Here is a 25,473-nt window from a genome sequence, read left to right on the forward strand (position 1 = left end):
TTCTTTTGCGATGCTCTCCGGATCTGGGCGTGGCCCTCGAGATGTGCGTCTCTGCCATTTTGAGCAACTGGAGTCTCCAATCACACAGGCCAGGCCACGAGTCAACACCACCAGATTACTCTGTACCCAGCAGCTGGCAGGCCTCAGTGAGGGAGGGGATCGACTGGGAAGGTCAACAGCCAAGACCTGGAACGACCTCCACCTCCGGCCAAGCCCTACACTGCTCCAGTACAGGAAGGACCTCAAGACTTGGTTCTTCAGGTGACTCAAACGTCCAACGGACCCGCCCCCCTCCCCACCCCCGAGCGCCTTTAGACCCTCAGGGGCGAGTAGCTGTGCTTCACAAATCCAAAATATCATCTTTATCATGGAACGCTGTTGTTTTGCAAAGGTACAAAATGCCTAACAGAGATTATATACACAATGACCAATAGGTACCATACATTCAAATAATTAATTTAGTTTAGCTATACACAATCTACTAAATAGGTTTACATTCCTAATGATTAAAATAGTTTTTATGTTACTGGTAAGAGACCACATTACTTACATGATACAAACCCAGGATTGCTGGTATTGCACACCTGTGGCAGTTGCAGTTACTCCTTGAATTGTGTCTGAAAGGAGATGAACTACAACAAAGAAAATATGAACATTTTAAACTTGGTTGAAACTAAAAAAAAAAACATTATTCCTAGCTGTGAATCTATTATTTTCAAGTGAATCTGTTAACAATGTGGCACAAGTTATAGCATCAACCATTCTGCAAAACTGAACTACAACCGAATGAGAAATGTATTCCTTCATTATATTTCTTTTTAGAAAGTTGACTTTTAACCGCTACAATTTCCTCCACTGCAGGTTTCCTCTGTAGATCCATATCATGTTAATTTATACAAATGCAGGGCAGGCATTCTCAGCAATTAAATCCAGGACTCTGCGGCAAATCAAACTATTTAGCAGAAGTGTCCAGCATATAGGACACAAAGAACAAGTTACTTACTTTCCGTAACACTCTTTCTGATTAATAATCAACCTAACCGCAGATTCTTCACCTTTACAATATCCCCAGGGGTCAGATTGGATTCCAGGGAACAGTACAGATCTGCACGTCTGGGCACAAACAGCTGCAGGAGACCATGTGACGATCTCCAACTTTACAGATGTTAAAGATGCCACTCCAGAAAAAGAGTAGTAGGGAGGATTCTGCAGTTACATAAGAGTATCCACCAGAAAGAATGTTACTGAAGATAGTAACTTGTTCTTCTGATGGATACTTCTAACTGCAGATTTCTCACCTTAAGAAAAGCAGGCCCTCCCAGAGGGGGATGGTTTGTGGAGTGGACTCAGACCAAAAAGTCATGCCAGACAGACCAAGCAAAGTGACTGTCAAGCCTGATTGTCAAGACAGTAGTACTTTGTGCATTTATGTACTGACTCTCCTTAAGCCAATGACATTGTAGCATTTTTGGCCTGGATCAATGGGCATTCAAGCCCTCTAGGGGGGATGCTGTTGCGCCAGTGACAGGGTCATACTCTGCTTTGCATCTGAGAAACTGAGCAATAAATGTTAAATGTTGTATACTTGTAAAGCGCACAGCTGCCCCAGCAAAGGGGCGTCCCGGCGCTGTATACCGCTGGGGAACCCATCCTGGCTTTCCCTGTGAGATGATCCCTCCTGGGCATCTCCAAGGTGAAGACAAGCATCCCCGGCGCTGATGGGGCCGTTAGTAGAGATTAAGCAAGCTATTGCCCAGAGTTGCTGAGTGGGACCCATGGTTAGAGTAGGCACCGAGGCGAGAATTATCGAGTCCGCTGACCATGGCCCAAGACCCTGCCGCGTCGGGAATCGAACCCTGGTCCCGGGCCGACCTCTGCCTCCGGGTCTGCCGCCTCTAACCAGTGAGCCACACCACACCACAATAGCTGATAGTCCACCCAAATGATCTTTCATCCAATCGATCTAAAAGCTCAACACCCCTCTTTTCATCAAAGCAATCCCTCAAGGGATGAGGCAGAGCAAAGAACTCTGACAAGGTGACTGTGGGCACAATTTTAGAGGTAATCTTCTCGGGTCCTCAACAGTAACCTTTCAAGGATGAATGTAGTGTAGGGTGCTTGAATCAACCACACCTGCAGCTCCATTACACAGAATGCCGACGTGATGAGATAAGGAACACTGTTTTCAGTGTCAAGAACTATAAGGAGCAGCTACGAAAAGGCTAGAAGGGAGTGCACATAAGGAATGTCAAAACCAGGTTTCAGTTTCAATGGGACACCTCAAATGTCAAAACTTTAATGAAAAGCATCACAACTGGTGACCTAAACAAGGATGGTTGACCAGTAAACAATGGAAGACCAGAAGGGCAGATGCATAATCTTACATTGTGCTCACTGCAAGGCCTTGCTGGGCTAAGAATAGAACCAAGAAAAAGAATATCAGAAGGTTTAGCTTGTAAGGGGCCAGAGAATTGGGTACTACAACAGCCAATCAATCCTGTATCCATCGTTGATGGACATCTGGCAGCAAGGAGAACATCCACCCCCTCAATCCGCAATCACACTCTGGTATTCAGGTGGTTGTTGACCGGGGAGATGTTCTACTGGTCCAGGAACATTTAGAAGCATTGTACCTATGGGAACAGAATTCAGGATTCATTCTGACCAGTGTACCTGGCTGTCGTGCTGTAGGCGAGGACCAGCACATGCTTCCCTTTGATGGATCAAAACCAAAGGAGATGATGGACGGAGTGCTGAACTTTGCAAGCACTCACCCCCCGTCAACTGATCTGGGTTTAATTCATCATCATTCTCTAGCTCACTCCGCCACGCCAGTTCACATATGGCAATATGCAAATCAGTCTGACCCTGTGCCTCATGGGAACAGTCCAGCCCGAACGACCAAGCCATGTCTTCCCTGGACCGAAAACAAGCATCCTGGGACCTGCCAATTTAGGGCAAACAATGCCCAGACTGGGGTCCCTTGCTCACTTTGAATGGCTTGGCAGTTCGGGCTGGACTGAGCCAGAAGTGGGGACACTTGCCTGTCCGTGGAATGGCGAAAACAGAGAAGATTGCAGCACTTGTCGTGTATTGACGCTAGTACTTACGGTATCCAGGGATGCAGCCAGGTAATGGATCTTTTGAGCTGGCTTAAAGATCAACTTTTTGTAATTGACTTGTAGGCCCAGATTGCTGAGCACTCTGAGAGAAGCCTCTGAAGCAGAACGGGTGAGGAGCTTCTCAGCAACCAGACGTTCAGGTAAGGATAGATAAAGATCTTTTACTTGCGAAGAAAAGCTGCTACTACTGGCATGCATTTTGAGAACGAGTGGGGGTTGAATAGAGCCCTAACGGGAGGACTTTGAACTGGAAATGTCGAGACACTCCCTGAAAACACGAATTTCCAATGTTTTCTGGAAATCAGCACGTGGAAATAAGCGTCCTCCAGGTCTATGGAGCACTTCCAGTCCCCTTGGTGGAACTGCGGAAACATCTGGTGTAGTGCAAACATCCGAAATTTCTCTTTGTGTATGAACTTGTTCAAAAGCCTCTAGTCGAGTATTGGTATGTAGTGTTGGATCAGACCTCTTTTGCATACCAGAAAGTAGAAGGAATAATTTCCCTGTCCTTGCTGCGGAGAAGGAACTACTTCTATAGAGTCTCTTTACTAGTCTTGACAATTCCTCTTGTAGCACAAGTTACTACTTGTGTAACGATATATCTGTAAGAGACATTAGTTAGTATTAGATTCCTTACCTTAGAATATCCCCAGGCGTCAGACTGGATCCGGAAATTTTTGCGTAGCAGTACCCTTGCGCGTCGGTAGCCGTCGTCTGCGGCTCCGCGTCCGTCGTCGGCGTCGTGGGCGCCGTGATGACATCGTCAGAGTACTTAGACGCCGCCTCCGCGTGCTGACGACAGTTCTTAGACACAGCTTTTCCGTGCCAGAAACGCAGAGCCATGTTAAAAACCAACACTGGTGCCATTGAAACTAGGGCCCTGAAAGGGGACAACCCTAACCCTAGATATTGGTTCGCAGAACGGGGAGGATGGGTGGGTCGGTAAGGAATCTAATACTAACTAATGTCTCTTACAGATATATCGTTACACAAGTAGTAACTTGTGCATCTGAAAGAGACACGTTAGTATTAGATTCCTTACCTTAGAATAGATACCCCAGCAATACCAACCCCGGTGGTGGGTCTGCGAAGCAATAATCACACCAGAAAGTACTGGAGGACAGAACGGCCAAAGAAGCCATCCCTCCGGACTTGGCTTTCCAGGCAGTAGTGTCTTGCAAACGTGTGCAGCGATGCCCACGTAGCTGCCTGACAAACGTCTTGTAAGGGCACTCCCCGGCCCAGGGCAGTCGTAGTCGCCGTGGCTCGGGTGGAGTGAGCCCGCAATCCAACAGGGGGCTCCTTTCTAGCCAAGGAGTCGCATGCCTGGATACACAAGATGATCCACCGGGAGATGGTCCTCTTGTGCACCGCTTTCCCCTTCTTCGCGCCCACGTAACCAACAAAGAGTTGGTCATCCACCCGGAACTGGCGTGTGCGGTCCAAGTAAAATGAGAGCACACGTTTTGGGTTCAGACGGTGGAGCCGCTCGTCCTCTTTAGAGGGATGCGGTGGCAGAAAGAAGGTTGGCAAGGTGATAGACTGGCCGATGTGGAAGGCCGTGACAACCTTGGGCAGGAAAGATGGCTTAGTACGCAACACCACTTTGTCCGGATGGACAGAAAGGAAAGGTGGAGTACAAGAAAGGGCCTTGAGCTCTCTCACTCTCCTGGCAGAGGTGATGGCAACCAGGAAAGCAGTCTTCAAAGAAAGAAGGCGAAGAGGACAGTTGTGAAGTGGCTCAAAGGGAGCGCACATCAGAAACGTAAGAACCAGGTTCAAGTCCCACTGAGGCATCACAAACGGAACAGGAGGAAATGTGTGTGTGATGCCCTTTAGAAATCTATTCACAATAGGGGACTTGAACAAAGAAGGTTGATCAGGCAGCCTCAGAAAGGCTGAAAGGGCAGAAAGGTAGCCCTTGATAGTGCCCAGAGCAGAGCCCTGCTGGGCAAGAGAAAGAAGGAAGAGAAGAACCTCAGAAAGAGGAGCAGCAAGAGGATCTACAGCCTTAGCTGTGCACCATGCCACAAATCTGTTACACCTGCAGGCGTATACCGACTGTGTGGAGGGATGCCTGGCTGCCAGAATGACGTTACAGACTTCAGGAGGCAAGTCAAATGGCCTCAACTGTCGCCGCTCAATCTCCAAGCATGGAGGTGGAGACTGGACAGGTTCGGGTGGAGGACTGTCCCCTGCTGCTGCGACAGAAGGTCCTCCTGAAGAGGCAGACGAACCGGGGGATCGACTGACATACTGAGTAGCTCTGGATACCAGTACCTTCGTGCCCAGTCCGGAGCCACAAGGATGACTTGGGCCCGGTCGCGCTTGATCTTCTTCAGCACTCTGGGCAGAAGTGGTATAGGCGGAAAGGCGTACAACAGACCGCAACTCAACTCGCGACGAAAAGCGTCTCCAAGCGAGTGCCGCCTTGGAAATTCCAACGCGCAGAACTGATGACATTGCGCGTTCTCTTCGGTGGCGAATAGATCTAACCAAGGCTCTCCCCATCGCAGAAAGAGTCCTTGCGCCACGTCCGAGTTCAGACGCCATTCGTGATCCATCATGCACCGACGGCTGAGCTCGTCCGCCCTGGCGTTCAGAGAACCTGCCAGGTGTTGAGCCACCAGGGTCACGCCCTGGCGTTCCAGCCATTGCCAGAGGCGCAGAGCCTCCTGGCAAAGGGTCCACGACTCCACCCGCCCTGTTTGTTGCAGTACCACATGGCGGTGGTGTTGTCCGTGAACACCTGCACTACACTCCCCCTGACAGAGGGGAGGAATGCCTTCAGCGCTAGACGAATCGCCCGTAACTCCAACAGGTTGATGTGGAGCCGGACCTCCGCCGGAGACCAGAGGCCTCTGATCTCCGCCTCTCCCATGTGGCCACCCCATCCCTGGAGGGACGCGTCCGTCACAACTACGTGCTCCGGTTGGGGAAGGGAGAGGGATCTGCCGCTGACACAATCGCGGTCCGTGAGCCACCACTGCAGCTGTCTCACAGTGCCTTCCGAGATCAGGACGTGGTCGGATAGGTTGCCCTGATGCTGGGCTGGCTGAAACTTCAGGTCCCACTGCAGAGCCCGCATCCGCCACCTGGCGTGATGCACCAGTAGGATGCAGGAGGCCATCAGCCCCAGATGCCGCAGCGTCAACCTGACCGAGACCCGGGATAACGGCTGAAAGATGGGAATCAGAGCCTGAATATCCCGGACCCGCTGTTCGGGTGGATAAACCCGAAACCGCGCCGAGTCGAGAACCGCTCCGATGAAAAGGAGCTTCTGAGAGGGGCACAGGTGTGACTTCGGCACATTGATGGAGAACCCCAGCCGGTGCAGGAGGTCTGCCGTAGTCTGGAGGTGGCTGACGACTGTCTGGGGCGAGCCCGCCTTCAACAACCAGTCGTCGAGGTAGGGGAAGACTGAAACCTGCGCAGGTGAGCTGCGACCACCGCCATCACCTTTGTGAACACCCGTGGGGCGCTGGTAAGGCCGAAGGGGAGCAGGGTATACTGAAAGTGCTCGTGGCCTACCATGAACCGCAGGTAGCGCCGGTGGGCCGGCAGGACGGGGATGTGGAAATAAGCGTCCTGCAAGTCCAACGCTACCATCCAGTCTCCTGGGTCCAGGGCAGCTAGGACCTGAGCCAGTATCAGCATCTTGAACTTCTCCTTCCGGAGGAAGCCATTGACGTTCCTTAGGTCCAAGATAGGGCGCAGGCCCCCTTTGCCCTTCTTGGGTACCAGAAAGTAGTGGGAGTAGCAACCACACCCTCCTTCTGGCCCAGGAACGCGCTCGATGGCCCCCTTGGCCAAGAGGGCCGTAACCTCCTCCTGCAGAAGTCGCAAATGATCCCCCAATACACGGTGGTCCTGCGGTGGCATGGCTGGAGGAGTCGCCTCGAAGGGGAGGGAGTAGCCCCTTTGGACGATCTGCAGCACCCACCTGTCCGAAGTGACGGTGCGCCAGTGAAGGTGGTGATGGCGAACCCTGCCCCCCACTGGCGTCACATGGGCCTGAAAGCACGGACTAGGAGGGTTTTGAGGCGGATGCTGCCGGGGAAGGTGTGGACTGACCTCGCCGTTGTCCCCGGCCGCCACCGCGTTGGGTATTACCCTGCGGAGCGTGGCTGGCAGCACGTGTGGGTACACCCCTTCCGTGGCCACGAAAGGAATGATAAGCAGCCGATTGCTGGTGCGGGGCCGAGAGGCCCAAGGACTTGGCCGTAGCCCTGGAGTCCTTAAAGCGCTCAAGCGCATGGTCTGCTTTGTCGCCAAAGAGGCGACGGCCATCAAACGGCATGTCCATCAGTGTGTTTTGGACATTGGCCGAAAAGTTGGCGGACCGCAACCAGGTGTGGCGTCTGACCGCCACCGTCGTTGCCATCGCTCTACCCAGTGAGTCGGTGGTATCCAGCCCACACCGTATGGAATATTTGGCTGCATCCCGGCCTTCCACCAGGGCTTGGCCGAGTTTGGCCCGTACCTCCAACGGACACTCTGGCAACACTTCCGCGACCGTATCCCACAGAGAGTGGGTGTAGCAGCCCAAGAGGCATGCAGTGTTGGAAGACCGCAGTCCTAGACTAAGGGACGAGAAGATCTTTTTACCATACTGCTCGTACCTCTTGGATTCCCTGTCCGGCGGGGCCGACGGGAACGCGGTCTGGGAATTGGAGGCCTGGATGACCAGGCTCTCGGGGGTAGGGTGGGTGGACAGGAAACATGGGTCGCCCGGGGCGGTGGCGTCTGGCCACGTTCCTATCTATGGGCGAACCCGTAGCGGGCTTGGACCAAGTGTCCAGAAGAACGGTCAAGGCCTCATTAAAAGGCAGCAGAGGCTCAGCCGAGCTTGACTGCGGTTTAAGGACCTCAGTGAGGAGATTAGTCCACACGGCCGCGACGGGGAGCTCAAGGCCCAAGGCCTTGGCAGCCCTCATCAATACCACACTGTAGGTAGCCCCCTCCTCCGAAGCCACGGTAGGAGGGGGAGACAAAACCAGTGTCTGGAGAGGTGTCCAGGCCACTGGCCTCCCCAAGGTCTCCTGCCCAGTCCTCATGAGACTGACACTCTCTGGTCAGAGGGTCCTCAGACCCCTCCCAATCCTCTTCAGCACCCATCTCCTGAAACTCAGGGTTCTCAACTAATGGGGCCTGTTCATAGAAGTGAAACTCCCTAAATGACGTCTGGAGCGGCGCCCATCTGGGCCGTCCCGACGGCTGAACCAAAATGAAGGAGGCATCGGGGACGGCGCCGGAGGCGACACCTGATGGTCCGACGCCGGAGAGGTCGTAAGGTCCACCGGCGACGATCCAGATCCCGAAGAAGGCCTAGCGGGGTCCCGCGGTGCCGGGCCTGAAGGCGCCGGCGGCGTCGGGATAACGGGAACCTGAGGCGCAGGGCCCAGCGGCGTCGGGGCCGAAGCACCCGACGGAGTCGGGGCCGAAGCCCCCGACCCGCTAGAGGCCCCAGACGGGTCCGCTGGGCCCGAAGGCGCCGCGGAGTCCATCGGAGGAGAGAGTTTCCTCATGGCCATTAGGAAGTGCTCGATCTCCTCCGGCGTCGCGTCTAGCCCAGGGACCGTAGGGTATGGAGCCAGACGCGGCGCCCGCGACTCTGACGGAGCCGCGTGGGTGGTGTCACCCGAACCCCCGGCCGCATCGCGCGAGCGTCGGGGGGAGTCTGAAGAGCGATGACGCCGCTTGGACTTCTTGTGCTTCTTACCTGACGACGACTTCGACCCGGAGGAGTGCGGCCTACTCTCGGAGCTGTGGTGGCTCCGAGCCTGCGACCTGTCCCTCGACCTCCCGTGGGACCGAGACCTCTCGCGGCGCGGGACCGACTGCCGGAGTTCGAGTCGCCTGCGGGACCGCTCCCGTCTGGCTTTCGAAGAGAGGGCCCCGGCAGTCAGAGCAGGCCTTGTCGTCGTGATCGACGCCTAGACAAGTTAAACACAGGTGGTGGGGATCCGTGACCGACATCAGGCGGTCGCAATCCTCGCAGTGCTTGAAGCCAGGCATCCCTACGGCACCAATCGGAGTCGAAAGACTTCGAGAAATGATCAAAAACGATCAAAAAAGTTAGTCAAAAACTGACTAGGGTTACTGCTTTTTCCAGATCTGCGCTTGCTGGCGCGGAAAAAAGAAGAACTGACGTCAGCACGCGAAGGCGGCGTCTAAGTACTCCGACGACGCATCACGGCGCCCACGACGGAGGCGGAGCCGCAGACTACGCCTACCGACGCGCAAGGGTACTGCTACGCAAAAATTTCCGGATCCAGTCTGACGCCTGGGGATATTCTAAGGTAAGGAATCTAATACTAACGTGTCTCTTTCAGATACAAGCGGTGACATTGACGACACTTTCCCTGAGGTGGTACTGATGGAGGTGGGGATTAGAATCTGAGCAAGTAGCAGTTCTCTACAATATTGAGTACCCACTTGTCTTTTGTGATTATTCTCAACTCGTCCAGGTGAAAAACAATACTGCCCCCCCCCCACACTAGAGTGTGTAATGAGTTGGGGGAAGCCAGGGCTCATTGCTTAGCATGTTCTTTCGCTGAGGAAGGTGTCTGTCTTGTAGCTCCCCTTCCTCGACCCGGTCTGAGCTGATGGTAACGCGACCTGGATGGTTGCTGTTGCGTAGACCAGTAAGGGGCTTTAACCCTCAGTTGGAAAAACTAGCTGTTGTATGGTCGATACTTGCGTCTAAAGTCTTAACCCTTCTCCAGGCCGACCGCTTATAGTGTGTCAAATTTGGTTTTTATTTGTGACATCTCGTCATCGGCATGAGTGCCAAACAAGAAATTGCTATTAAAAAGATTCATAATCCTTCTCTGAGCTTCTGGTTCAAGGCCAGTGAGATGCAACTAGGTCAAGTGGCTGGCTCAAATACCATGGGAGTAATCTTGTGCAGCCAAATCAAATGTATCTGCAGCTGAACTAATGATGTGGTTTGCAACCGGACCACCTTCCTGCAAGATTATGAAAGTCCTGCTGGTCTACTTTGAGCATCTTCTCTGTGAATCTAGATAAAGTGTCCCACAGACATCTGTCGTACCTGCCAAGAAGTGCTGAGGCACTAGCCACTTTCATGAAGGATGCAGATGTACTGCACATTCTTTTCCCAGGAGAGTCTATGCGTTTACTCTCCTAAGCAGGAAGGACTGCACAGGATGTTGCTCCAGGATGTGTTTTCAGGGCTACTGCCACCATCACAGAATCCTGTGGAGGATCTGATCGTAGGAACAGTGGATCCTGGTCAGGTGCCTTGTACTTTTTGAAGATACGTAGAGTGGCAGCACCTACTGCAGCTGGAGTTAAAAAAAAAAGTCAGCAGCGCTGGTTAAAGCAGACCAGGAACCAAAAGGAGTAAAGGTCTTGCCGAGGACCGACGGTGCAAAGTCTCGAATATAACCAATGCCGAAGCAGTCGGCACAGGCATGTCAATATACAACTTGTCCTGCAGAGGACTTCATTAAAAGTGACCATGTCAACAATAGGAGGCACTCTGGCTGGGGGGGGTAGCAGAAAGAGTTGGTGAATAGTTTCTCACAGATGACCTTGAGGATGTAGACCATGACGGAGACCTTCGCCTACTTGTTCTTGATTTGGAGGAAGGGAGAGATCTAGACCGCCAAATGGGTGTTCTGGAACAGGAATGGTAAGCTGGAGGCGACCTAGCTCTCCTTGGTGGCCTGTGTGGAGACATTCCTGTGGATGTAGCTGGTAGAGCAACAGCTGAGACTCTGGAGGGAGAAAATACGAGAGTAGTCCGAACCAGGATTTCTGGGTAGAACCCTTAAATGTCTGACACACTGTAGCCAACTTGGCAAAGGTTTAACAGGATGTGTCTGTTTTCCTACAACCAGTAGTCCCTCTTGCATGATTTGCACTATACTGATGACTGGTGAAGAAGGTGCTTCCCTAGACGTTGACCGTATGGACCTCAAAGTGGATCTCGGCTTTCCTAAATACTTCCATTGAAGACGAGGGAGGTCTCCGGCAACGTGATGCCAGTCTCCTCTGTAATGTTTTCTTCTCTAAATGTCGAATTGCAGCCGGAGACACTGACTGTGCCGCTCTCGTCTGTGTCCTGTGTGACGGCGGCGATATCCTAGACGCCTGCTGCAGGTGGGACTGCAGCGCACTCCTCTATGTCGACCGCCTGCGTGACTGCGGTTGGACCCTCGACGTCCACATTCGACACCGGCCATGCTTGCAGTGACGGCGGCAGCGATCTGGATATCCACAGGTGCCTCGATGTCAATGGGAATTTCTTCGACGCCGACCCAGATTTTGCCATCGACTTATGATTTGATTTGATTTATGGTTTCTATAGCGCCCGAATCACCCCTGTGGGGGTATCTCAGCACTTTGAGACTGCTAGTGGCCAACCAAAGGAGAGTTTAGAACAATGTTGTTTTCAGTAGTTTTCTGAACGTCAAAGTTGGAACATTGACGCAAGTGGGGGGGAAGCTGATTCCAATACCGTGGAGCGAGGTGAGAAAAGGCTTTACCACTCATACAGGCCAGTTTGACGCGTGGAACTTGGAGGAATCCTTGGTTGCTTGATCGCAAGGTTCTGGATGGCATGTATCTGACCAGTTTTTTGGTCAGATAGTTGGATGCCTGGTTGTTCAGGGATTTGTGTACCATACAGCATATTTTAAATGTTACTCTTTGTTTCACTGGAAGCCAGTGGAGTTCTTGAAGTAGCAGAGCAGCTGAGGTTCTGAGAGGGGTTTTGTTCACCAATCGAGCCGTGGGGTTTTGGACTACTTGCAGTTTGCCAAGGGAAGATTCCTTGGCGGAGATAAGTAAGGCGTTGCAGTCGTCTAGGCGACTGAGGATTAGGGCCTGGACCCGCGTTTTACGTGTAGATGTTGGTAGAAGGGGGAAGACCCTACGGAGCAAGCCCAGTGTCCGATAGCATGTCCCTGCGGTGTGGTTGACATGTACTTCTAATGTGAGTTTCTGGTCAAGTTTTACCCCTGCGTTTTTCACCACATGTTTGGGGAGTGGGGCTGACCCTATTGAGGATTGCGCAGATGGGAGCAGCAAGCATCTTGGATAAAAGGGCAGAGGTCCTGGCAGGTATAGGATCTAGGGGGATCCAGATTTGACCACTTTCAGTAACGATTCTACTTCGATTGCCGTCAGAGCTGGAAAGGATTCAAGGGTAAGGGTGTCAGCAGCAGTGGAGGAAGGGTCTATGCGGGGGCCCGGTTGTGGATAAGGGCTAGAGCCAATCTTTTGGTAGATAGTTTACATTTTTTCCGCAAAGTGATTTGCAATGCTTTTACATAAGGTTTGAGAGGGGGCTGCTTCGGTGTGGCAGGACTTGGGGTTAATAAATGAGTTCAGGACTTGGAACAGGGTGCGGGAGGCGTTTCCCGCGCTTTCAAGTTGTACTATAATGTTTTCCGAGTAAGTTTTATATTTTTGTGATATGCTGCTAATGCGCTTTTAAAGTTTTCCTCATCTTGCGGGTCTTTGGAGAAACGCCATAGCCGTTCCAGTTTCTTGCATTGGCATTTTTCAGATCTTAAATCGGGGTATACCATGGGGTCTGAAGATGCTTGGTTTTGGTCGGTAGTGATTTCAAAGGGGCTAGGCAGTCAGTCGTAGCTATTATACTGGCTGTAAAGGAAGCTAGGCGTTCCTGAGTCGTATCGGAGTCTGAGATCTTGAGGGGTATGAATATTTCATGGAACTTAGTGGGGGCGATTTTCTGTCAATGGGAATTTCTTCGACGCCAACCAAAATTTTGCTGTCGACTTATGCTTTTCCGATGTAACATACTTCGAGCCTGAAGTAGTATGCCTCGAAGTCGACTTACGTTTTGACGGCAGAGGCTCTGAAAGCCTCGACAGCGATCTGTGTTTCGACATTGTAGCATGCCTTGCATGCTCTTCAGACGATCTCAACGCTCAAGAGGAACAGTCCGGGATCTGCTTCCTTTTTGATGCTGGAGAAGCAGAATAAGATTGTTTCTTCTCAGGTCTGTGTCGTTCCCTAGAGGAGGGCCCTTCAAAAGCATGAACAACACAAGAAACCTGGGGTCTAAGAGCCAACACTATGGCACTCAAGCTGTACTTTCACAGGGGTAAAGTGGTACCTCAGTTACCAAAACGGGCAAGAGACAAAAAATGATATTTAGCATCAAGACAAAAACGTATATAGTGAAACAGTTTATGAAAGCCTTCAGCCCACGTAGTCTGGATAGCCATCAACTCATCTGTGTGATTATCATTTGGTCAACCAGTAATTGTAATGGTAAGTCTCTTGATCATAGAGACCTCCAAGCAACAAGTTGTGGGCTGAATTGACAATCACTCAGGGTAGTGCAAAACAACTCAGTCGTTGATTGCCATGAAGTGCAGTGCAAGACAAAAAAATGGGTGGGGAGTTAAAATAGAGTGTTGTGGCATGAAACATAAGAACCTATTTATTTAGAATATAGACACAACCCCTATGCTAAAAACAGAACAGTGCAAACAAGGCAGTTTCAACAAATAGCTGCCACAAAAAGGGCCAACATGTTTCAGCTGTACAGGCACGGAATCCCAAGGCTTTCTTCAGGGCCTCTGCTCTTTAAATTCGCTACTGCGTACTAAATAATAATCCGTGAGAATTAAGTAATAATTAAACTAAAATGAATATCTGGTTGGAATCAATACAACCTGTGGGTACAGACCCTCCGCATCAAGGAATGCAGATGGCATCAGACTTGACCGGGGACTGGACCTCACCTCACCTGGACCATGCTCAGGAATATGAGAGGCCCCGCTCTATCAGTCGTTGCCTCGAGGACTGCACTAAGTCTAGGGGGAGGCCTACAAAAGCATCACTGCTTTAAAGGCCATTTATGAAAGGTCCTTTTCCTCTCTCAAGTAAGGCATGCAGCTATATCTTTACCGTCTTTAAGTGTTCTTTTAGGAAAGTGCAGGCAATAATAGCACTTCTCTGGATTGTGTGAGGATGATAAACATACAGTGTGGGTCCAACTTTGTCATTTTCTTCCCACAGGAGGGACATTTGACTAAAGCTGGCATTTCTAACAGAAAAGTTAGTAAAAGTGTCAGAAAACCACTAAAAAAGCTGCCAGCAGTCAAAAAACATTTAATGATGAAGATAAACGTTTTCAGGAAACCATTTTCTGACTAGATCAATCAAAAACTGATGAGCTCAATGCTCCAGGATCCTCACATAAGGAGCAGGAAAAAAGAACGGACCTGTCGCCTGTGGTGCGTGATGGGAGCAGGGAGCTTCTGGAGGTCTTAAAGGCACAGTGCCAGTTTGTTACTGTTGTGGTTTTCTCTGGGCAGCCTATGGGCTATTTGCCTGCTAGCACTTACCTTTCTCTTTGAAAATAAAAGGCTGTGTTGGAACACTAGAGAAGTGCATGTTCTTTTTACAGAAATGCTATACAAGGTTATTTTAAATTAAAAATACAATGCAATTTTGGCATCTTACTCTGCTTAAATGTTAGTATATATTATATATGGAAAATGCTACTTACTAGTATGCATCTGTTCTTGGCATGTAGAGCTGTAGATTTGTTTACTGTAGCATAGATCAATATCTGGTGTTGGGCTTGGATGTTTGAACTTTGTTATTGTAGAAGTTTTGTAGTCACAAGATAGGTGACTCCTCCTTTGGTTAGGAGTGCGCATGGGCATCGACCCCATCTCCAGATTGTTTTCGCCATAAAGGGTGATGATGGAGTAAGTTAGAAATAGAAAGATGTCCACGTGTAATGTATCCTAGTAAGATATTACTGCAACAGATACAGGTATCCAGGAAGGCGAGAGGGAGTATACAAATCTACAGCTCTACATGCCAAGAACAAATGCATACTGTTAAGTAGTATTTTCTGTTTGAGGCATATGAGCTGTAGATTGTATACTGTAGCATAGACTATACAGCAGTGTTGCCTTCGCGGTGGTCATCTATATCGGTTTGAGCAGTTTGAAACATTGTTTTTATTACAGCCTGGCTCACACTAGCTTGCTGTTTTGCTTGCACATCTACACAGTAATGTTCAGTGAATGTTGCTGCTTTACAAATGTCATTCCTGGGGATATTTCCTAAGAATGCCATAGATGCCCCTATTTTGCGTGCGGAATGCGCCTCAGGGGGAATTGATGAAGTACGTTTCGCTTTTTGATAACAGATTTGAATGCTTTTAACAATCCATCCGACAATTCTTGATTTTGATATAGGATTGCCATTATGTGGTGTTGAGAAACCTACAAACAGTTGTTTACTTTTCCTGAAACTTTTTGTTCTGTCAATGTAGTAAAGAATAGCTCTTTTAATGTCAAGCATATGTAGAGCCGGTTCCGCTACCGAGTCAGGTTGAGGAAAAAAGACTGGGAGCTCAACTGGCTGGTTAAGGTGAAAGGGAGAGACTACTTTAGGTAGGAATTTAGGGATTGTCCTGAGAACCACTTTGTTGTGATGGATTTGCAAAAATGGTTCCTGTATGGTTAATGCCTGGAGTTCACTCACTCTCCTGAGAGATGTGATGGCCACAAGAAAAGCTACTTTCCATGTGAGAAATTGTAACTCACATTTGAATAAAGGTTCAAATGGGGGACCCATGAACCTGGTAAGGACAATGTTTAGATTCCAGATTGGAGAGGGTGGAATTCTGGGAGGAATTATTCTTTCAAGACCTTCCATAAATGCTTTAATGGCAGGAACCCTAAACAATGACAATTGTATCCTGTTTTGCAGGTAAGCTGCTATGGCAGCAAGATCTAATATTATGGAGGTGTATGCCAGATTACATCTTTGTAGATGTAGGAGATAACAAATAATGTTTTGAATGGAAGCATGAATGGAAGCATCTAATGGGTTGATTATGTTGTTATTGCAGTAAATGACAATTTTTTTCCATTTAGCTGCATAGCAAGCTCTGGTAGTAGGATCTCTAGCCTCCTTGATAACATTCATGCAGTCTGGTGGGAGGTTGCGATTTCCAAACTCTAAGACTACAGGAGTCAGATCGCTAGGTTTAGTTGAGCTGGATCTGGATGCCTTATGTCTCCATGGTTCTGAGTGAGAAGTTTTGGTAAAAGGTGTAACCTTTGGTGAGGGACTACTGAGAGTTCCAGCAGTGCTGTGAACCAGGGTTGGTGGGTCCAAGTTGGAGCAACTAGGATCATTGTGAGAGACTGTTTCAGTTTTTGAACTAGTAGCGGAATGAGTGGGAGAGGTGGAAAAGCATACGCAAATCTGCCTTACCAGTTCATCCATATCGCATTGCCCTTGAACAGTGGGTGTGGATACCTGGAGGCGAAGATTAGGCATTTTGCGTTCAAGTGCGTGGCAAACAGATCTATGTCTGGATGTCCGCACATTTGAAAGACGGGATGAAGAACTTGTAGATGAAGTTCCCACTCGCGAATCTGTTGTAGCTGACGACTGAGCAGATCTGCCATCTGATTGTGTGTCCCCGATAGATGCTCTGCACACAGGTAAATATTTTGAGGAATGGCCCATCTCCATATGCTTTGTGACAGCTGTGAAATCTGTAGGGAGTGTGTCCCCCCCCCCTGTTTTTGTATGTAGTACATTGCTGTCATGTAGTCCGTCCGGATTAGGACAGCTTTGCCTATGAGGTGTACCTGAAAGGACCGTAGAGCGAGAAATATGGCCAGTAACTTCAGATGATTGATGTGGAGGAGTTTCTGTTGAGGGGTCCATATACCCTGAATGGTATGGGTTAAGAGATCAGCTCCCCAGCCGGTGAGCAATGTGTCTACTGTTAGCACTATCTGTGGAACTGGGTCCAGGAACGGCCGCCCTCTGGAAAGATTTTGTGTGTTCCAGCACTGCAGAGAGCGATGTGTGCAGCTATCCACCAACACCAGACCTGTGAGTTGTCCCTGGGCCTGATTCCACTGATGTGCCAAGCATTCTTGTAATGGACGCATTTGGAGTCTTGCGTAAGGGACAATTAAAATGCAAGATGCCATCATCCCTATCAGCTGCCTAAAAACTCGAGCTGGTGGTGATTTTTGTGGTTGAAATGTTATGAGAGCTAGCATAGTGGCTAGCCTGACAGGATTGGTAAATGCTAGTGCTTTGGAAGTATTTATTGTTGCTCCTAAATACCGTTAGATGTGGGATGGTTGAAGATGGGACTTGGCAAAGTTTATTTTAAACTCCAAGTCGTGCACCAGCTGGATTGTCTTGTGAGTTTGTTTTAGACAATATATGTGTGACTTGGCTTTTACAAGCCAGTCGTCCAGGTAAGGAAACGCATGAATATTTGCGTCCTTTCGATATTAGTGGGCCAGGTGTGTCCAATTTGACAATAATCGTATGTTTGTCTTTCATGTTGTTTCAGCTCTACAACTTACTATGGTTGGTTGTTTGAATTACTAGTCTGCACCGAGTGTCCGCATTTGGAATCCGGTAGCACATCTTAAATTCGTGACGGAAAATATTATGGTAAGCATGTGTGAATGCTCGCGTGTGCTTGACATTTGGGGGCCTTGTGTGTTTTTCATTGACAATATTTTTATTTGGGTCTCTTTTGTCTTTTCAGCGTTACAACTTACTATGGTTGTTTGTTTGAACCACTACTTGGCACCGTTGGTCCGTATTCGGATTCCGGTAGCACACTCTATATGCGTAATTGTCAACCTTTTACTTATAATTAGGTGAGTCCCATGTGATAAATTGTTTTTTCTGTGCAGCCCGCTTTCTTGCATACATGGATGCTGATACAGTCGTTACTTATATATCGCTCTACATTAGTCGTGAGATTTGGTTCATTTGGTCTCCATTTAATTTACAACCTGGTCAGGTTAATACTGGTAACCTGTAATGGTTCATATGCTTATGGGCAGTTTTCCTCTGCTATCTGAGCTGAAAACATGGTATGAGCTTTATATATTGCTCACGTTTGTTCATTTTTTTCATTTGCTTACTTTAAACCACTATGCTGATACGCTTACTTGTCTTTTAAAGGTCAGCCATTACACGTGGTGATCCTTTTGCTCCATACTCCACGGCCCGCATCTCCAGCCCTGCTTACTACTTATGATTTTGGTGAGTTGGCGTATATTTGCGTATCGTCTCTCCACTCAGTCCGCTTCACTTCTTAGGCTGTTTGGCTTATGCATACTTACAGTCCACGCTATACAGTGATTGTTTTGGCCTTCTGCATTTTATTATATTGCATGGCCTTGAGAGTGACAAGCGTTTGTTTGGTTCTGACAAAGGCATCAGCTGACATAGGTTTTTAATTATGATTCGTACTCACCTTCTACTGCATGTTGGCTCCTCTAATATGAAGCTTCTATGTGTTTAGTAAGATTGGCCTCGCAAAACTATTGAAGCCCCACTCATGGTGGGTTGTCTCACTTATGGTGGGAATGTTTATTCTAATCTGTATAATTTTAGACTATTGTGTTAATTGTTTTCATTGCAGTTTGAGCTATTACATTGTGTACTCAAATGTACATCACAAACAATTTTGTGCCATGTCTCACTGTAAATATGGTTTATATGGATTAGAGTATGTACATATGTAGCTCCTTTTTAATGTTTAGGAATCTGTGTAGGAAATGTATATTTTTGTAGAATTTATTTTATGAACTGATTTCACAATGCACATTATTTATATATTTTCCAGCCTTGAAAAAGTCCTTGTGTAGGACGAAACACGTGTTGGTGATCTCTGGTGATCTCTACTTGTTGCTGGAAATACCTGTTTAATTGAAAGAATAAAGATTAAAGAAAAAACAAATAAGTGGACTATACATTTTTGGACTCCCTGTCTTGATAAAAACACATGCTGATATCTTTAAACAACTCTAGAATTAATAGAGTCTGATATAGAAATTTTTTTGAGATTGGCAGGGCCTTCAACTTATGCCCTAATTGTTATGATTAGTTGTTCATAGGAGTGCTGATAATTATTTCTCAAAACTTTGTCTAAAGGAAACACATGAATGTGTTGTCTTCTTAAGTGGGCTGCTACCAGTGTGAGGCATTTTGTGAATACTCTGGGTGCTGTTGTTACTCCGAATGGAAGGACTTTGAACTGGTAGTGTTGACCGTCCACTACAAACCGTAGATATTTCCTGTGAGCAGGGTGAATAGGAAGGTAAAGGTATTTGTCCTAGAGAACTAAAGTGGCAAGGAAATCGCCCTATTGGAGCAGTGGAAGAATCTGTTGCAGAGTGACTATGTGGAAGTTGTCGGATTGTATGTACAGGTTTAAGTGCCCGAGGTCTAGTATTGGCCTAAGAGTACAATCCTTCTTTGGAATGAAAAAGTAAAACAAATAAACCCCTGTACCTTGATGTAGAGGCACTGGTTCTATTGCGAGTTTTTGTAAGCGAGATAGAACCTCCTGCTTTAGAAGGGTCAGATGTTCTATGGACATTGGCAGTTGTCTGGGTGGCATGCAAGGAGGGGTAGAGGTGAATTCCAGGCAGTAACCTTATTGGATAATTTGTCTCACCCCCCTGTCTGTGGTGATGTTGTTCCAGACAGGTAGGAACTGTATTAGTCTTCCTCTGACCGGAGTGGAATGGTCTGAAGGAAGAGGAGGGAAGACATTGTTTGGTAGTATGGGAGATTCGGTTGTAGTTACTCCGAGCTCTCCCTGTTATTATTTCCTCTGTACCGACCCCTCTGTTGGGGAATGTTTGTGAAGGGGTTTTATAGGAAGAAGTTGTAGCCTCTGTGGTAATATTTTTGGATCCGCCCCTATAGAAGGAGCGACAAAAGGACCCCTGTGTATGCTGAAACAGTAGTGCTCCCATAGATTTAGCAGTGTCAGTGTAATTTTTCATTTTTTCTAGAGCGGTGTCTAAAGCTGGCCCTAAAAGGTTTTCCTGATTAAACTATTGATTTAAAATAGTTGTTTGAACTTCCTGTTTAAATCCGGAAATGCGTAACCATGAATGTCTACGAAGACAGACACTGGTGTTAACAGATCTAGCCGCAGTGTCTGCTGCATAAAGGGCACATTTAATAGAGGCATTTGTAATTAACTTGCCCTCCTGGACCAGATCATTTGCCTTGATCAGGTAAGGGTTGAATAAGGGTTTCTAGCTCATCGTAGTGACCCCTGTCATATCTGGCGAGTAGAGCTTGTGCCCTGGCTATCCTCCAATGATTAGCTGCTTCAGAAGCAACACATTTGCCTGATGCGTCAAGCAGTTTAGATTCCTTATCTGCGGGTGATGCATCGCTAGAGGTCTGGGAATTAGCCACTTTTCTAGCATTGGAGACTACCAAGGTGTCTAATGGGAGTTGTAACTTGATGTACATGGGATCTTTAGGGGCAGGTCTATAGTTTCTCAATCCATGGATTGAGAATCCTGGACCTGACGGGGGTCTTTAAATATGTTGGGTGGGTGTTTAATTACCTCCACTCTCACCAAAAAAGCCACTAAACGTTTTAAACATAACTTCTTGAGGTCGCACCCTGAAACACCCTTTGCCGACACCTACTTCTCAACGGGCAATGGAGCCCTGAATACTGATATCATCTTCCACACCTCACGCAGAGCCCAATGGAGAAAAACGTTCCAATCCCTACTCGCCGTCTCCTCCACCAGGAAAACAACTCATGGCCTAACCCTCTCTATCTCACCTTCCCACCTCTTCCCTGGCAGGACTACCATTACCATCTACAATAACGGGATTGTCCTAATTCAATCCACGGACAAGAACTTGGAACTACTAGACAACCTGTTCCCCAAGTTCAAAGAGCACCTTTCCAAGCTGCGGACCCCCACCCAGAACTCCACCAGCACTATCACCCCTGACGTCGCAGCCCCCACCTACAACACCTCTACCCCCAGTACCCCAGTAAATGGCCCACCCGCTGTTAATGCCCCACACTCCCCAAGGACAGTCACAAATATCTCCACCTCATATACTAGCCTCCCCTCCAACATGACCCCTCTTACTCCCAACTCACACCCCCTTCATCCCTCTCCCCCCTGACATAACAACCCCCACCCACAACACGCCACCATCTGAACACGCCACTGCTCGGAGTCTATCCACCCCCCCCCTCCCTTCCCCCCCACGGCAGACCCCTCTCCCTCCCCAGCTCCCTCCCCACTCCCACCCTAGAGTCTCTCACACCTGACACAACAACTCTCACCCACAACACGCCATCATCTGAACACACCACCATTCGGAGTTTATCCACCCCCCCCCTTCCATCCCCCCCACGGCAGACACCTCTCCCTCCCCAGCTCCCTCCCCTCCCCACCCCCATCCACGACATTCTCACCCTTCCAACAAAAGATACAGAACACACCGCCTCCCTTACCTTAGCATCCCCCTCTCTCCCGCCTCCTATTCTCAGCCCTCACTACCCTCCAGTCTCCCCCACTGTCTTCAGCCTTCACTCACTCTTCTACTCTCCGGCACCGTCTCCCACTGACGTCACTACCTATGCCTCCCACCCACCGCCTGCTTCACCTACTTCACCCACACCCCTCGCCCACAAACACGCCCACACTTTGCATGCCATACCACTCATTAGCACCGCAGAACCTTCCAACAACGCTAATATATCCCCCCCCTTGATACCCTGCCCGCTTTCCAGTGCACTACTCAATCATTCACCAATGGCTCTCACCACCAACCCCATCCCCATTGCACCTCCCGACCTGACTTTATCCACCCTCCAACAAGTCAAAGAGGATATTCTACCAATCAAAAAAGATATCCACGCAATCAAAGACCTTCTCTCCTCACAGCCCAGCCTACCTCCCACCATCCCTCTACCCTACAAACGACGCACCCTCCCTACATACCCTCGCCTCCGACGACGCCCGCGCTGGCCAACTATCCCCGTTCGCAACAACTCCCACCGCCCCCGTCGTGTCCTCAACCCATTGTCGGACCGCGACCTATGCTCTCTCCTACGCTCTTATGGCCCAGGTCCGGTAAAACACATATCCAGCACACACATCCCCATACCCACAATTCTTACAAACCCTCTGAGGCTCCCAACACTCAACAACAGAGGTTCCGTCCCTAACAACCTCAGAAAAGTTCCCCTCACACCAGAAAGCTCGACCACCCTTCTCTCTCCCAAACTCAAATGCATCCTACTCAACTGCAGATCAGCCCAGAGACACTCCTCCGACATCGCTGATCTCGTCTCAGCTAGGGATCTGGACCTAGCCTTTCTAACGGAAACGTAGCTTACTGAAACGTCTACCCCGATTATGGACATACTAGTCCCCCCCAATTATCACATCATTAGGCTGGACAGGTCTCCTGGCAAGACGGGCGGGGGAATTGCTTGCATCTTTAGGAGCAACCTCTCCGTTACTAAAGGCATCGCCCCCTCCCTTTCCTCCTGTGAACTCCTCTGCCTCGACATCACCAGCGAAGGCAAACAAGTTTGTGCTTTACATCTCATCTATCACCCGCCTGGTGACAATCTCATATTCACCCAACAACTCATGGACATGATCACTTCCAATGCCGGTCGGCAGACCACCCAAGTCTACCTGGGTGACTTCAATCTCCGCTGGAACGATCAGACAGACACAGTGGTGAATAGTCTCAAAACTCTCCTTAATGCGCTTGACCTCACCCAAATATGCGATAGACCAACACACGACAAAGGCTCGATACTCGATTTCATCATTGCCAAAGAGAACTCTACACAACTGGAGGCGATTCTACCATGCGATTGGTCAGATCACCACATTATCACCTTCTTTATCAATGAAATAGTTAAACCTAACCCGGCCCAACCAATCAAATCCAAAACTTGGAAAAGAGACATGAAGAATCTTAACCCCTCTACCCTGCCTCCCCACATCGGCAATCTCCTCCATCCCCCTTCAGGTGCCTCGGATGTTCAATCACTGATCGACCACTACCTTGACTCTATGAATACAATAGTCAATGAAGTCGCCCCCCTGCAACTGAAGAGTCTCCACCAAAACTTCTAACCCCTGGTTCGATGATAGACTCAATGACTACAGGCGTACTATGCGATTGGCAGAGCGCACCTGGAGATCTGACCCTTCAGCACTGCACCTCAAAAGGCTTAAGAACAAGAGAAATGCCTACTTCAGGAAAATAAAACGCACGAAGTCGGACTTCTTTAGCAGCCAGTTGGACCAAGCAAAAAACAGGCCAAGAAAGCTGTTTGAACTAATCAAGACCCAAACAAAGACACAACCCTTACAATCAAACAGCACAACAAGCGACACCCCACACTGTGAAGCCTTCTCTGCTTTCTTTAAGCTAAAGACTGACAACATAAGAAATGACCTCATCATGGATGTAAGCCGATTCCCCAACCACACCAGAATGGCTAACACTCAACCTAAAAATAAGGCAACTTGGATGCACTTCGATACCTATTCGGAAGAAGCAATACACAAACTGCTCTGCACCTTAAAGCCTTCTAATCACCTCACAGACCCTCTACCTGCTAGTGCTGTAAAAGACTTCATCCCCTTGCTCCTCCCTCTCTGGACCAAAATCGTCAACAGCTCTCTGCAACAAGGCCTCATTCCAGACTCCCTCAAGGTGGGGCAAGTCACGCCTATACTCAAGAAACCTACAGCTGATCCGTCTGACCTAAACAATTATCGGCCCATCACCAATATCCCACCCTGGCCAAACTGCTGGAGAAATGTGTCCAACTCCAACTAACAAAACACATTGACCAATTTGACCTCCTCAACCCTCATCAATCAGGCTTCCGAGCGAAACATAGTACGGAAACAGCTATGACACACATAATTGATGACGCCCTCCAAATTCTTGACCGCAATGAGTCCTGCCTCCTCATCCTTCTTGACCTCTCGTCAGCATTTGACACGGTCAAACATGAGAACTTGCTGGAGCTGCTAAGCACTAGAATGGGTCTATCGGGAACTGTTCTCAAATGGTTTTCGTCCTTCCTTCACAACCGGTCTCAGAAGTTCAAGATCGACAATGTGCTATCTACACCTGTGCCTGCAGATCTAGGGGTTCCACAAGGATCCTCCCTCTCCCCCACATTGTTCAACCTCGTCATGGAACCGCTCGCCACCTTGCTCCAAGCTTCCAATGTCCAATTCCATATGTATGCCGACGACACACAACTTTACCTAAAACTACAATCCCCGGAAGATATCAAACATCTGAATTCCACGCTTATTAACACTCAATCTTGGCTGGCCGATAATCACCTCAAATTAAATGCTCTGAAAACTGAGTTCCTACTCATCTCACCCCCGGCGAAAATTTCCATCACCCAAACCTGGCTCAATAACTTAACAGCACTTAATGTCCAACCTACAATCTTGGACTCTGCGAAATCCCTAGGTGTCACTCTCGACGCCAAGCTCAACATGCAGCAGCACGTTAGCAAAGCCACAAAAGCAGCTAATTTCCAAATCAACACACTGAGGAAAATTAAACCCTTCCTCCCCGCCGAAGACTTCCAAACTGCTGTACAAGCTTTAGTCATCCCCCGAATAGACTACGGAATTGTGGCCCTCAGCGGACTCCCGCTATCCACAACAGCACCCTTAAGAGCCTCCCTGAACGCTGCCGCGAGACTCATTACTGGATCAAGAAAGCATTCGCATATATCCCCAGACTTAAAGTCTCTAAAATGGCTGCCTTTTGAAGCCAGAATACAGCTAAAAATTGCAATTATGACACACGCGGCCGTACACCACAATGCACCCAACTACCTCGCTCAAAAGTTGTCTATATCAGGAGGTTCGAGATCCAATAGAAGTACAAAAAATCTACTGAAACCTCGTAGATTCCGGAAAGAGAAAACATACAAGCGCTTCTTTTCAGGAATGGCACCCAGGATCTGGAATGCGCTCCCCCCTGAAACCAGGCTTATCTCCTCCACTGCACTCTTCAAGAAAGAGGTGAAAACCATCCTTCTGGCCAAGATCTCCTGAACCTCATAGGTGCTGGATCAGAGACTCTGCATGGCTTTGTACCACTGTCCACATTGTCCTTTGGCACTATACTTCTACTTGATGGGGACACTACTACGCTACTCTCGTCTACTGACCAATATAGGATACACGCTGGTTTACTGATCCACTCTCCCGTTGCCCTCACTCAGTGTTCTCTATATACTATAACACTGGTATAAGCCATCCACACACCCAAGGTGTACCTGAACACCCTTGTATTGGGATCAACGACTTGTGCTGTCCTATATTACTTGTTTACCTGATTGTATATTGACATGTTTTATGTATGCTATTATTATTATCATGTTAATGACTATTACACTGCTCCCATTATCCCTGTTCACTCCCACTGCCCCTACCTTGTCTATGTGAAGCGCTCTGATATCTGTAAGGATCTTGTTCGC

The 25,473-nt window shown here is 48.7% G+C and overlaps 1 protein-coding gene across 1 annotated transcript in view; it reads right to left on the minus strand.

Moving 5' to 3' along the window:
* The window catches only part of SLC4A11 (solute carrier family 4 member 11), a 1,943,806-nt gene that overhangs the window by 856,718 nt on the left and 1,061,615 nt on the right, over positions 1–25,473 (minus strand). Inside the window, exon 7 of the mRNA XM_078678714.1 lies at positions 551–632. Within this exon, the coding sequence (XP_078534840.1) occupies positions 551–632 (82 nt within the window). The remainder of the gene's footprint in view (positions 1–550; positions 633–25,473) is intronic.

The sequence above is a fragment of the Lissotriton helveticus genome, chromosome 2_2, assembly GCF_964261635.1.
Source record: "Lissotriton helveticus chromosome 2_2, aLisHel1.1, whole genome shotgun sequence".
NCBI classification, from domain to species: domain Eukaryota; kingdom Metazoa; phylum Chordata; class Amphibia; order Caudata; family Salamandridae; genus Lissotriton; species Lissotriton helveticus.